Source organism: Sus scrofa, chromosome 5 (genome assembly GCF_000003025.6).
Source record: "Sus scrofa isolate TJ Tabasco breed Duroc chromosome 5, Sscrofa11.1, whole genome shotgun sequence".
NCBI classification, from domain to species: Eukaryota; Metazoa; Chordata; class Mammalia; order Artiodactyla; family Suidae; genus Sus; species Sus scrofa.
The window spans coordinates 89,016,339-89,031,475 of record NC_010447.5 but is presented as its reverse complement, the minus strand read 5'-3'; the positions used below and the strand labels follow the sequence as shown (position 1 = coordinate 89,031,475).

Genomic DNA, 15,137 nt, shown 5'->3' with positions numbered 1-15,137 from the left:
ACCCACCGCACTGTTAATTCAACTGTATTCTTTCAACTTGGAGTTTGTGGAACTGGTTTTTATTGTTTATTTTCTACCATTGGCGTCTGTGGGCTCCTATCAAGATGCATGGGTTTGAGCTTTTATGGGAAGGGGCTCTGGCTTCTGTGGGTTTAGTTTGCTCCTGTTTGCGGACAGCCTGCTGACAGCCCAGCTGAATGCACACTTGTGCGTTAGAAGAAGGCAGAGCCCTCTCCTCTTGGGGCTTCAAGAAGTTCCTGGGAGCCTCTAAACCCCCCTTTCCCCGGGTGAACTCCTTTACAGTGAAGGTAGGAGATCTGTGTTCAAGGTGATTTTTGGTGTCACTCCAGCAATAGGAGGCAAGAGCTGGGTTTCTCTGCATATCCCATCCCGAGGGCTAAAGGAGGGTTCTGGATGCAGGAAGCCACCTCATGCTCTTCGGCCACATCCAGCAGAGACCCACCACTCCCCTGCTTAGAGCCAGGATTGGCTACCTGCAGTTCTCAAAACTACTCCTACTAGTAGATTGCATTTATCCAAACCGTGGAGTGAAATTCAACCCATTTCCAGAAAGTTCTTCCTGCCTCCAAACTAGGTAACCCTTGAAGAATCTGCCTTGACTCTGATTTTTCAAGTTTTTGAGCGAAAATCAGAGGAAACAAAAGCAAATCTTGTACAGGCCCAAGCGCCATGTGTACCCCCACAGAATGTTCACGGAACGAAAAGGAGACCCTGAGGAACCCGAGACAAGACCTGGGGCTGGAAGTGGGGGGTGGGTACGGAGGTACAGACCAAAACGTCGAAACAATGGGAAGCGTCAGAACTTGGGCGTGGGCTCCAGGATTGGCTGCTGAGAAGGTCCAGTTCAAGTTCCCCCCCTCCCCATCTCATTCATTCCAGCTTGTGAGTGACTCCCCAGTTCAGGACAAAGACTCCCACGTAAGGCAGGAATCTAGAACTTGTGGTTCAGCCTGTGCGCACCTCTTACCACGTACGTCGATATACGTCGATTCGAAACAAGAGAGGACTTTGCCTTCATCTTTATATTTCATCTTGATGAGTATTCCTACCTGCTGAAGCACAGTCAGTGCTGTGGGATAATGACCTTGCTTTCGTGTGTGTGTGTGTGTGTGTGGTTTAAGTCTCCTTTATAGCATTTCTCTTAGAAACTCTTGCTTATGGGGAGAAAATGAGAAGATTGGCTTGTCTAGCCTTTAACCCGTTAGCCTCCCAGGATGGGGTGGAAGTAAAGACATTTGGTGTAAAATATTTTCACGTTTTGGACACCCATGGCTTTTCTATGTCATGGTAATAGTAAAGGAAAAAAGCACTCTTTTGTCTTTGGTTTAATTAGTCTCCCCTTCCTTTTCCCCACCAGGAAACCTTTCCTGTGGATGGTGGTGTACTTGTAATGCAGTCAGCTGTGTGGTTGGAAGCCTCACACCCCAAACATCTCAGGACTGTAGTTGGGAGGTATTTTTTTTTTTGTATGCAATAAAAATCCCAAGGCTAGTTAATAGCCTACCATGAGGCTTCAGGAAGATGTCAACAGAAACAATATGTTGACACGAACTGAAGTTCTCTGTCGGGAAAAATTTGTTTTCTGCCCGGGCATCAGCTGGAAAAATCTGACGAGCCTTATAAAATCTTGAACGCGAATAGAGCATGTTTTCGTTTAATAAATATTTATGGTGCACCTTTTATGTGCCAGGCACTGTTTGCGGGGCTGAAAATACAAAAGTGAACAAAACCAACAGTGTCCCTGTTCTCACGGTGGGAAGAAGGCCGAAAACAAGTAAATGGATTGATGGCTGATAAAGTTATCTCCCATGGTGATGCGTGCTGTAGATTGCATTTATCCAAACCATGGAGTGAAATTCAACCCATTCCAGAAAGTTCTTCCTGCCTCCAAACTAGGTAACCCTTGAAGAATCTGCCTTGACTCTGATTTTTCAAGTTTTTGAGTGAAAATCAGAGGAAACAAAAGCAAATGAACGCTATGGAGAAAACAGAAGGATGGGTGGAGCGTGACTTCTCGGTACCGTAGAAAGTGACCAGGGAAGGCTTCTCAGAGAAGGTGACATTTGAGACTGGAAGGATAAAAGGGTACGTAAGAATATACATGGCAGAGCTCAGGTTGACTGCAGATTAGATCTATATTAAGGCCGTATCCTGGAAGCAATAGATAAAAATCCACACCATGGCCAAGGAGTGTGTGTGTGTATTGGATGCATTTTCTCTTATGCAAAATTCAACCCGTTTTGGGTTTCGGTGACTCACTGTTCCTTCCTGCATCACTTCACTGATTGTGTTCTTGTTCTGAGGCTGCCCAGCTCCAGTCTTGCTGGCTTTCTATTCTGTGTTGATGGTGACATGACTTTTGCAGTCAGAAGATCTTACTGTTTCATCAGTGCTCCTGTGCTGGGCTGGGCTGGGCTGGGCTGGGCTGGGCTGGGCGGGTGCGGATGGGTGCGGTCAGAGGTGATATTAATAGAAATCCGGAGGAGAAAGAGAGCCTTCTCTCTCCTGTCCTGGAGGCATCTGAGAGAGATGGGGAACCACGGGTGAAGCCAAGACCCCAGTCCCTCTGAGTAGCATGTTGCTTTAAAATTTTATAGGTGATGAAAATGGACTCTTCCTTGGGGCTCGGGAGATAATTCTTAGCAAAAAGAAAAAACATGTGACCCACTCAATGTCGAACACCTTTAAAATTTAAATTGTGTGTATTTATTTTTTAAGGCAATCTATTGACATTGTTCAAAACTCACAAGAACAGAGAAAACATGCCTTGAAAGTCACCCATTCCTGACTTCCAGTGCAACCAATGATAACAGTTTCTTGGGTATCGTTCCAGAGATATGTTACATCTGTCTACAAGCAAAAAGGGGAAGATAATCTTTCTCCCCATTTATTGCACATATGTATCTATATATATGTATACAAAAAATCATATGCACATTTAATATAGCGTATTAAACATGACCTGTAAAACATAAAGAACTTGCTAATTCTTTTTACTGCTAAATAGTATTCCATTGTTTGCACTGTAGTTTGATTAAGCAGGTCCTTAGTGTTGGACGTTGAGGTTGTTTCCGTCTGATTATAATATGTGACGCTGCAATAAGTATTCATTGCATATGTCATTTCCCATATATACAAGGGACAGTGGGGTCTAAGGGAATGTGCTTTGTAACTTGGATAGAGAATTCCAGAGAAGTCCCACTCCCACCATCCATGAAGCAAACCCATTTGAGCCCCAGTGTCTGTCGTTACTAGAACAAACGTCAGTGGTGGCCCCTCAAGGCTGTTTGTTTAGGAAACCAGTTGGCAAATCCCAGCACATGGTGTCCTTGCGTAGTTTAAAGAGAAAAAAAAAAAAAAAGAAAGGCTTCCCTGCCATAATTCAGAATTCTAGAGAGAGTACTGATGCCTCATCTCCAAGGTGTCAAGTAAACAAATCTCTGTTGCCCCAAACAAGATCTTTCCAGCTCCTGCCTGTCTGTACCCACCAGCCTCCAAAAGTAGATAAAATAAGCTCCAATTGCAACTGCAGTGCAGCTGCTAACTGACTTAAAATGGACAAATGGTGGTTAAATTATGTTTCTTATTTACTTTTAAATTTTAAGACATGTCCTGGATACCATGTCATTTCACCCCTAAATATTTCATGTTCCTTTATTTCTAAAAAACTATGGGTTTTTGTTGTTGTGGTTTTGCTTTTTAGGGCCACACCCATGGCATATGGAAATTCCTGAGCTGCAGCTGTGGCCTACCCCACAGCCACAGCAGCACCAGATCTGTGCCAAGTCTGCAGCCTATACCACAGCTCTCGGCAATGCTGGAGCCTTAACCCACTGAGCAAGGCCAGGAATTGAACCTGCATTTCATGGATACTAGTTGGGTTCGTTACTGCTGAACCACAACAGGAACTCCGTTTTCTTTTTTCTTTTTTTTTTCTTTTTTGGTCTTTTTGCCTTTTCTAGGGCCGCCCCTGCGGCACATGGAAGTTCCCAGGCTAGGCGTCTAATCGGAGCTGTAGCCGCCGGCCTACGCCAGAGCCACAGCAACGCGGGATCCGAGCCGAGTCTGCGACCCACACCATAGCTCAGGGCAACGCCAGATCCTTAACCCACTGAGCAAGGCCAGGGATCGAACCGCAACCTCATGGTTCCCAGACTTGTCAACTCCACGTTTTCTTGAATCACTGTAGCGCTATGATCACTACTGACATAATTATCAGTAATTCTTTAAAATTACCTAATATCACGTCCATGCGACTTAAGTTCCCTAATCGGTTCACGCATGTCTCTTAAAAATGGTTTTCATGCAAATTGGTATCTGAGCAAGGTCTTCAGATGCCACTGAGGTGGTGGTTTCTCTTCCTATCCTTTGATGTGCCTCCACTGGCTTCTTGAGGAAGGGAGGTTCGTTGTCCTGCGGACTGGCTCACATTGCGGGTCTGGCTCTTTGCTTCCCTCGGTTGCCCTTGACCTTGTTCCTCTGCCCCTCTGTTTCTCAGCGCTGAGTGGAAGGTGGCACCAACAGCCTGATCAGATCCGGCCTCAGCTTTGTGGGCAAGAGTGCTTCATAGGTGTTTCTGCCAAACGGTGGTTTAACGGGATGAATTCCTCAAAAGAGATCTGGGCAGAAGCCTTTCTTCTCCCGAGCCTCACTTGAGAATGTTGCTATCAATCGTATTTTTACTTTAATCTGGCTTCCTTCTCCCCTCCTCTGTACAACCACGTCCTAAAACCAGATCAGCTGTGGGAATCTGAGCTAATAAGAATGTGACTTAGACATGGGAAGACGGGAACCGGGCAAATCCGCACCTGCTCAGTGCCTACCTGAGGTCTCCCTTGGCTCATCGTTTTCTGCGACCAGTGTTCTGCATTGTGGAAGAGAATGTTCCCCAATGACGGAAATAGTTGACATCTGCATTCACAGTATGGTAGCCACCAGCCACTTGTGGCTACTGAGCCCTCGAAATGTAACTTGTGTGGCTGAGGAAGTGAATTTTTAATTTAAATTTAAACAGCTGGAGTCCCTGGTACAGTGGGTGAAGGATCCTGTGTTGTCACTGCTGTGGCTCTGGTTGCTCCTGTGGCACAGGTTCAGCTCCTGGCTTGGAAACTGCCACATGCCGTGGGTACAGTCAATAAACAAACAAAGTGGCTACCATATTGGATGGTGCAGTTACAGAGTCATATTTATTTATCTTTAAATTTTATTTATTTATTTAATGACCATACCTACAGCATATGGAAGTTCCCAGGCTAGAGGTCCAGTTGGAGCTGCAGCTGATTGTCTACACTGCAGCCATGGCAGCACTGGATCTGAGCCGCATCTGTGACCTATACCAAAGCTCACAGCAATGCTGGATCCTGAACCCACCGAGTGACGCCAGGGTCATACCCTATCCTCATGCAGCCTGCGGTTGGGTTCTTCACCCACTGAGCTATAATATGAACTCCTAGTGTCATTTTTAAACAACTTGGGCCACAGAACTTACCCACCTTCCTTGGGACCTAGCTGCTTCTCTTTTAAACATCATATTTAAAATACTGAGTTATAGTGATTTTACACAGCTGTGTTTGAACTGAGTTGTTCAGGGGCTCCTAGTGAGCTCCTCGTTGCACCACATCCACCCGGGTTTGACTCAGAGCAGATGACGAAAGGAAAGTCACCATCACAGGACAAGCCCAGATCCTGGGAGCAGGTGCACATGCAGGATGATGCTCCATGGACCAAATTGATATGGAGCCTTTGATTAAGTAGCAGATACGTGCTTGCCATCCGGATGAGTGGTACAGGCGTTGTGCTACTGCTCAGAAGACACATGAATGTAGACTTTGAAAAGAATCTTGTGGGCCAGTTTTTTCTTTTCAACTCCTATATGCCCAGTGTAACTGATGGCTACAGTGGTAGCGGTGTGAACAGAGATGTTGTACCTGGATGGTTTCAAAAAGACAACATGTTGAACGTTTTCACTTTCAAACACGTTGTCTTGTTTGGGGGCAGAGGGGCAGGTGCAAAGATAATTAAGACATGGTCCCTCCGCAAAAGGAGCTTGCAATCTAGGAATAGGCTGTCATCGATTGAGTATTGATTATGTGCTAAACCTTGTGGTCCTTCTTATTTGACCCTACCACACCTGCGTGTGAGGAAGGCATTATTCGTCCCATTTTAGAGATGAGGAAACTGAGGCCCAGGGAGGTGAAGAGCGTTAACTAGCTCAGGGTCATACTCTACGTATAGGGTAGAGCCGTGAGGCAAATCTGAGACCTGGCTACCATTATATCTCTCCAGGATTTGGTTAAGAGTCTCCTGGGGAGTCTTCCCACCCATGCCACAAGCCCTGCCCTCTCACAGGTCCCTCCTCTGTTCAAAGCCCTGCAGTGGCCCCTCATCTCTTACTCAGAGTAAAGGGCAAAGCTTTCCGCGGGCCAGCAAGAACCTATGCGATTCCCCCCTTTGTGGCGCCATCCCCTCCTCTGTACCATGCTTGCCCCACTCAAGCCGTCCTAGTCTCACCTCATTTTAGGACCTTTGCACCAGCGGGTCATTCTTCTAAAAGCCGGCTTCATCCAGATAACTAATGACTCGCTCCAGCACCTCCGGCAAGTCTCTAAATAAACATCACCTTCTCAATGGAACCTGCACTCAGCACGCAGTCTCATCTCTTTACCCCACTTCACTTTCACCTTGCTCATATATTTATCCATCTGCTAACATACTTGTAAACATTTTTTAGTTGATATGTATATAGTTGACTAACAGCGTTGTGCTAGCTTCTGATGTACGGGAAAATGATTTGGTCGTGTGTGTGTGTGTGCGTATGTATATGTATGTATTTTGTGGGTCAGTTTTTATTTATTTATTTATGTATTTATTTTGCTTTTTAGGGCTGCACCTGTGGCATATGGAGGTTCTCAGGCTAGGGGACAAATTGGAGCTACAGCTGCTGGCCTACGTCACAGCAACACAGGATCCGAGCCGCTTTTCTGTGACCTACACCACAGCTCATGGCAATGCCAGATCCTTAACCCACTGAGCAAGGCCAGGGATGGAACCTGCACAACCTCAGGGTTCCTAGTCGGATTCTTTTCCGCTGTACCACGACAGGAACTCCTAGTTTTTATATATATATATTCAATATATATACTTTTTTCAGATTCTTTTCCACTATAGGTTATTACAAAATATTGAATATAGTTCCCTATGCTATGTAGTAGGTCCTGCTAACACATTTTATAATTTACTTATTGTTAATTGTCTAGCATTATGCCTCCCCCCACCCCCCGCCAAATGTCAGTTCTGTAAGGGCAGGATTTCATCACTGTAGCTTCGCTGCCATTCTCCAAACACCTACTGTGTGCCAGCTACCTACAGTGGGTGTTCAGTGATGTTTCTTTACTGAAGTTGAGTGAAACTCAGGCATGTCCAATTTCAAAGCTACACTCACTTCTATTTTATATATATAAACACACACCTCCTCGTTCAGGCCTGGCAAGTCATCCTGGTTGCTTTAAAATGCGTAAGCGGGTAGATCCATGTGGGAGAATTAGAGTGACCCCTGTGAATGGCTGTTGAGCCGTCTCCCTTTAGTTGTACATCACTTGGCACAGCACGAGTGAAGCTGTCACTTAGAGATTCTCCTAAGGCCAGACATGGTCAGGAATTAGGGACAGTGAGCTCCCGCACCTGAGATACGGCCCGGCACCGAAGACTGGCTTTCTGTGCTTGACTTTGTCCCCTACAAGAACTTGGTACAACCAGCCCTGTTGAAGGCTGAGACGTGAGAGAATGATGACAACACGGTACCTTAGCCAATGCATGGAGCGAGGAAGAAAGGACCAGTCTTGGGATTAAGCAGGGAGTTTTGCCACCCTGCGGTTCAAAGTGTTGAATAGAAGTTGTGTTTCTCTTTTTTAAAAAATAGGTTATTCTTGGTGAGAATTGGACTTCTAATTGTCCAGAGGTTATCTACGAAATTAAAGAAGAAACACCTGTTTTCTACAAACTTGTTCCTCACCCTGAGAAGAATATCTACATCTATCTAACAGCCGGGAAAGAGGTAGGTAGAAATACTAGTTACTGTTTCTGTCTTATGAATACAAATTGTTTAATTAATGTCATTACTGAGTAGTGAAGCTTTTACTTTGAACTCCGGAGTTTAAACACTGCTGCAGGCTTCCAAAGACCCGCCGTGGTTCCCAGGCATGGAATTAAAAACCTTACTGTCAGTAAGTAAGCAAGAAATATTACCTATTTAGACAATTTTATTATTGCCTATATTTCCAATGCCAAGTTTTTCAGAGAAGGGTGGGCCTGCAAACGGGTGCATAATCAGCAAGGTAACTGAATTTACACATTTATCGCGTGGGCATTGAACGGTTAGATGCATTTATGAATATACTCAATGGGACTGGCTTTGGAATTTGGGGTTAATATCAGGCCACAGTCTCATGCACATGCATGAACCAGGAAATATGTGGCACTCGCCCTCCCTCTCCTCATTTATCTGGCTGTTTTCGTTTTCCCTCTTGCTTCTGCTTGCTGGAATCAAAAGGATGCCTTCTGACATTGCCTTCCTTTCTGCAAAGTGCCTTCACCAAGGGAAGGGGGAAGGGAACTCGTTTTTCTGGAGTCCCTGTTACATGCTAGTTACTCTTCCGAATAGCGTCTCTCTAGATGGAGAGAGTTGTGTACACACACACACACACGCCTTGAAGTATAATAGACAACGTTAAAGAAATATGTTCCTCTCATGAGAGAAAAATGGCCCTTGTTTTATACATGAAGAATCTAGGACTTGGACAGTTTATGTATCTTGCTCAAGAAATACATAGGTCGGGACTTGTCAGGGCCAGGACTTAAATTCCACTTTGATCTTGAAGCCCATGCATGATAAATAAGATCAAACCCCGACCTGGTGAAGGTCAAACAAGCCGTTCTGGCGAATGGTGGTCTTGACCCATGACCATGTGAACATACGAAGTGCAAAGACGATATTATTATTATCATCATTGTTATGATTATACTATATAATGGGTGTAATAGATGCCCTCAGCCCGCCCCCCATTTTCTCTTCTTCTCAGTCATTCTAAGGAGTGTAGCACTGACACCAGTCTCCACATGGCTCTCAGAGCCGCAGAGCAGGGGTGTAAGCACTTTCTGGTTTCTGATATTCCTAAAAAAGCCCCATGTTGTCCTTTGCATGTTGAAAAGTCAGTTATTCAAAATGACCTCATCGAGATGGCCATTCCATCTCATACACTTTTGTAAACCCGTTCTCTGCCACACAGCCTTTTTGACCAGCTTGCTTCCGCATTGAAACCCTGCCTATTATATTTCCTCCCCAGGGTTCTCATATTTGAAAGATTTTTGTCTCTCAACAAACTGCATTTCATGAGTAACAATTCCCATCCTCAGGCTTTATTTATCAAGGGCATCTCACAATGGTCACTCAGGGCACTGACTGTGCCACCTACCACTCGGAGCTGATAAAATTCCAGCTTAACGCAGAGACACTTGTAGCCTGGCTTACAGTCTGTGTGTGTTTTTCCATTTAGCTTTTGGAAGCATTGCCGGGAGCCCATAAATCCTCATTACCACCTCTTGCAGAACCCACAACCGTAGGCTGAGAGCCACCGTGAGGGCCCCCCATAGTTGATAGGGCCTCACGCTGTGAAGATGAAGGGATCTGGTCTGTTCCTTCAAAAAAACCTCAAGTCCTGGGAAGAGTTTTCCTCTGGGCATCAAAGCTGCTTATTATTACCTTCTTCACTTAGATGTCCTGCTAGACATCCTCTTAGTAAGACTCTGGTTTTCTGGTTGAGCCATACGAGCCCTAGAGACAAAACCTAAGCAAGGGCCTTTTCTGGACTCTTGGGGCGATAGTAACAGCCCAATTAACATACCCTGGTACATCCATAGAACACCTGGGCATTCAAAACAACCCTATGGAAGTAGATGCTTTTCTGTGGAATAGCACCTACAATGTGTTAAGCTGGAGAAGGGGGTCCAATTAGTATTTATGGTGTCCTTTCTTTTACGTGTCATATGTCCGTGTGCATAGGCGCACTGGAGAGTCATTGTCATACAATGTTCTAGAGACTCATTTTTCCACTACATGTTCTAAGCCAAAGGGGTCCTAGGGGCAGATATGACCTCCTGTGCCCCTCCCGGGGTATCCTAAGAGAACACGCAAAGGCTCTCGGAAGCCTCCTGCTACGGAAACCTTACTTGCTTTTGCCGTGTGAGGCTGCATGTGTGTGTGGGACTGCGGAAGCTTTCACTCGCATGGTAGCCACAGCCGGCATCTACTGAGCCTTTATTACATGCCAGGCAGTGTTGGTCATAAGCCTGTGAAAGCAGCAGCACCCTCACCATCTCACAGGTGAGAAAACCGGTTTAGAGAGATGGCACGACATGCGAAAGTCCTCCAGAGTGACCAAGACCTTCTGTGAGCTATGGGGAAATTCCACATTCTGGTTAATTCTGGCTCAGGCTGGTGGTCTGCCCTCTGCACCTGTCGGCAGCAGGAGGTCTGTGAGATGATGGGTGTGGTTCTCCTCCATGAAGTCAGCTTAGAATTCAAGGGTGCTCCTCAAGACAGCCCGGCTTTTCTCACAAACCACTTTTTTTTTTTTTTTTTTTTTGTCTTTTAGAGCCTCACCCATGTGGCATATGGAGGTTCCCAGGCTAAGGGTCCAATCATAGCTATAGCCGCCAGCCTACACCACAGCCACAGCAACATGGGATCTCAGCCACGTCGGTGACCGACACCACAGCTTATGGCAATGCCGGATCCTTAACCCACTGAGTGAAGCCAGGGATCGAACCCTCATCCTCATGGATGCTAGTCAGGTTCGTTAACGCTGAGCCACGATGCAAAGTTCAACAAACCACTTCTTATAACTCTCCGTTTCTCCAACCATTTAAAAAAAGTTACTGGAGTTCCCGTCATGGCGCAGCGGTTAACGAATCCGACTAGGAACCATGAGGTTGCGGGTTCGGTCCCTGCCCTCGCTCAGTGGGTTAACGATCCGGCGTTGCTGTGAGCTGTGGTGTAGGTCGCAGACGCGGCTCGGATCCCGCGTTGCTGTGGCTCTGGTGTAGGCCAGTGGCTATAGCTCCGATTCAACCCCTAGCCTGGGAACCTCCATATGCCGCAGGAAGCGGCCCAAGAAATGGCAAAAAGACAAAAAAAAAAAAAAAAAGTTACTTTTACTCTCCAGCACGCATAACTTCCTGGCTTAATGAGTGCCACAGGTTTCCTGACTACCTGCTGTGAGTTTTGGGCTGCAGAAAACACACTGTGTGAGGCTCAGGTCCTCCTTGCCTCCCCCCACCCTGCTCGGAGGCTCTGCCTGCCTCCAGCGCCTGGGTCTGCCCAGCACGGGCACCCATGCTGGGAGTTGCTGTTTCCTCACAACGGGAAGAGGCAGCTCTAGGGGCCGGGAGTGATCAGAAAACTACCTCTGGTTCCTTTATTATCAGGTTCAGTGGAGGGAGTGTGTGCAGGTACATCAGGAGCAGAGGCGATGGGTTACCCCCGAGAGGGGTGGGGGTGGGTGGTTCTCATTCCCATGTCAAGTGCCAGCCTCTCGCTGACACTCCCTGGTCAGGGCTTGTTGCTGCCCCTGGATGCTCATCTCCAAGGCGCCATTGACTGTCACTGTCTGAAAACCAAGTGACCTGATTCCATGATCCTTGGAAATCACTGTTTGCAGATCAGAAACTTGGCTGTGTATCAGACTCACTTGTGAAGGCTCTTGAAAATAGATTCCTAGGTTCCCCCCCCCGCCAAGACTTACTCAGCTAGAGTCTCTGCCCTTTCAAAGGCCCCCCAGGTGATTCTGGTAAACTGCTTCATACCCTAGAACTTGAGCACCGCTGCCCAGTGTTGCTACGCAGACATTCAGCGTTTGAATTGATAAATGTCTCTTCGTGGCCCTTCATCAGATAAGGTGTTGTAGTTTTCCTGGCGTTGCTTATAATTCCGTCTGAAACTGCCGTCATCTTTATTTTCAGGTGAGGAGAATTCGTGTCGCGAACTGCAATAAACATAAATCCTGTTCGGAGTGTTTAGCGGCCACAGATCCTCACTGCGGTTGGTGCCATTCGCTACAAAGGTATTGCCCGAGTTCTTTCTCACCAGCTCACAATTTCGAAGCAGTGTCCTGCGGCTGCACACTTGTTGCCCTACTTTAAGGCTCCGTTCCAGGGACCTGGGGGAACTGATCTTTGCGTCGCCTAAAACATCACTGTGTAATCCCAGTGAATTCCCGGGGATGTTCCCAGCCCTGTCTGCGCTACGGAGTCATCGGACCTGGACCACCGAGGGGTCCCTAACCTGGAGATGGTGTGAGGGGGCCAAGGCGGGGAAGCTGGAGCTGTCAGTGTTGCTTTTACTTTCTGCAGAGTTTGCTAAGACGAGAGAGAGAGGTGGAAGGTTGTCCTTCAGAGGAGATGAAAGTGTAGGGATGTTTGAAAATTTTCCAGTGTATCTTGGTGATGTCACCTATTCGGTTGGCTCCGTGGAAGCCTGATTATTAACGTTGTCATCTCCTGATGCGTGGTACAGCTGTGCACAGGCTTGATGTGCAGTTGCCGTCTCCGGGCAGAATCTGCCCAGCCTGGGCTTGAATTACGATGCTCACGACCCATCTAGGCTCAGGGCGACTTGTAGCGGCGTCCTCGCCATGGCAGCTTCCAGCGTCGCTGGGACCGGCCTGGTTGGATTCGCTGTTGCCATGGCAACCCAGTACTCATGCTACAGAAGCAAGGAGGAAGGAGCCTGAGCTGCAGCTCAGGCAGGAGAAAAAAAAAAAAAAAAACATAACAGTGTCTGTCAGTTTGGTGCTTTCAGTTTTTAAAGGTGAAAAGGAATAAGAAAGAGTAGAACAGGTGCAGAGAAGCTGAAGGCTAAACAAGGGGCCATTTGGGGAGAGAAAAAAAAAACTGGGGAGAGAATCGGGGAGCCTTTGGGGGAGAAGGCCAGAGCAGCGAAGGGAGAGGGGGGAACGTACAATATAAGCAAGAGGTTCAGGAAACAAACTAAAAATATGGGCATGGAATTCATTAGGAGTTGACGGAGGACGTCAGAAGCTGAGATCCAGCAAGACGCATAATTGCCCTTGCCTTTTGCTGAGCTTCCTTACCGGGCTGTTTCCAGTCAGAATCACCAGCAGACAAAAGAAGCAGGGCCAGGAAGAGTCTCATGAATAATTGTAATTGGATAGGAACGTTTTCTTCTTGTCGCCTGCCCAAGACGAGAGTTTAAGAAATTAACTGATCAGGAACAGCCTGCCTCGCCGCACACCCACCAAGCAGGCGTGCCATAATATTTCTGATCCATTTCATTTGTGGAGGTTCTCTGTCCATTTTTGCTCCATGAAGGAGTTCATTCAGTGACAGCGGTGGAGCTGGTGGTGATGAAATAGCCACGCATAGCTAGTGGCTACTGTACTGGCCCACGCAGGTCTGGCGTTCACAGGAGATGTCGGAGCTGGTGATTGGAATTTGGGGCCAAGTCCTGTTCAGATGCTATGTCATGAAGTCCTAAGACCAAATGAAGGAAGGCACATAGGTGGAAGAGAGGCGCCATTGGAGAACTGAGCTATGAGGCAGTGCGGTGTTTTGGGGTCAGGGAGATGGGGAAGACACAGAACTGGGGGGGCAACAGCTAGAAGTGGAAGAGGCAAAACTAAAGAAGGTGACCTCCTGGGAAGAGAGGGGCGGGGAGTGGTCCATTGCGCAGATGGTGCTGAGAGGTCGGGGGAGAGGCGTGGAGAACTGACCCACTGGGCTTAGGTGATGACCGGTGACTGTGATAAGTGCAGTTGTGGGAAGTGGTGAAGCTGGAAGAGAAAACGAGATGAGGACAGAGCGGAGACAACTCTTTCAAGGAACTTTGTTGAGAAAGACAACAGAACAAATGGAGCAGATGTTGGAGGCCAAAGTGGAGTCCAGAGAGTGGTCTTGCTTTTTTTTTTTTTTTTTTAAGATACATGAAATGAAAGTACATTTTTGTGCTGTTGGGCAAGTTCCAGTCAAGAGTGAGAAACTGATGAGGCAGAGAGGAGAGTGGTGGGGTGCTGTCTTTCAGCAGATGAAAGAAAATGCGATCTCACGTACCAGTGACGGGGGGCCAGCCTCAGCCAGGAGCGCAGGACCCTTCATGCTTGGTCACAGGAGGGAAGGTGAGGAACACGGGCTCGGGCGCAGAGGGGTGGTGGAAGAGTGTGCAGTGTCTTTTCAAGTGGCTTTGCGTGACTTTCAGTAACAGCGTAAGAGGAGGGAGGAAGCCCCAGAGGTTTGAAGGGAGAAGGGAGAGAAGGCATGAAGCAGAGAGAACGGTGCTGGGAAAGGGAGAATGATCATCAGATAGCATCAGAGCCTGCTTGAGGTCGGTGGCCTTGCTTTTGGAGTGAGAGCAGTCAGCAGGGATTGGCTCTCCCAAGCCTTGTGTGGCTCCGTGGGCATCGTGGGAGGGCCGGGGAGAGTTGGGTTTAGCCAGAGATGGGGCTTTGCCAGAACATACATCAAAATGGGAAAGTGGGGCCCAGGCACTAAGGGTGTCTGCAGGGGATGGCCGAGGATATGGCTGTGGATATGGCTACTTAGCATAGGGGACCCTGGGCTCCAAGTTGGAAGCGGCCTCTAAGAAGGGAGGCGAGGACACGAGGGGAGGGAGGAATGTGAAAAGGCAGCCAGATCTGTGCAGTGGAGGTTGTTTGGGTTGGAGTTTAAGATTGTCGTGGGACCTGGAGCAGGTGTAAGGAGTGGTCAGACTATGGGAAGCTTGACGTTAAGGTCATGGATGGGGCAGAGTTACTGGCACCAGCAAGGTCTGGGGTCCGAGTGGGCAGCTGAAAGTAGGATGGAGGAGAAAATCATTGGTGGAGACGGCAGGGAACTGAGGGTTCGAGTGTTGGATGGGCCAGTCCCCGAGAAGGACTATGGGAACAATGAAGACTCATCCAGAAGAGGCAGCAAGACGCAAGCAGGACCCCACGAGGAGGGAGAGGAAGCGGCCAGCCCTTGCTTGGGCTGCAGGGAAGCAGGGTCCCGGGGGCAGAGCCTGGTGTTAGTAAGAACATGTTGGTGAAGGGAACAGTCAGGGCTTTCTG

General features: G+C 47.6%; 1 protein-coding gene across 3 annotated transcripts in view; it reads left to right on the top strand.

Annotated features, from left to right (window-relative positions):
• Nucleotides 1-15,137, top strand: part of PLXNC1 (plexin C1) — a 155,600-nt gene that overhangs the window by 24,362 nt on the left and 116,101 nt on the right. For all 3 annotated transcript variants that reach the window (XM_021092759.1, XM_021092758.1, XM_021092757.1), the window contains 2 exons: nucleotides 7,940-8,074; nucleotides 12,037-12,137. In XM_021092759.1, coding sequence (XP_020948418.1) covers nucleotides 7,940-8,074; nucleotides 12,037-12,137 — 236 coding nt within the window. The remainder of the gene's footprint in view (nucleotides 1-7,939; nucleotides 8,075-12,036; nucleotides 12,138-15,137) is intronic.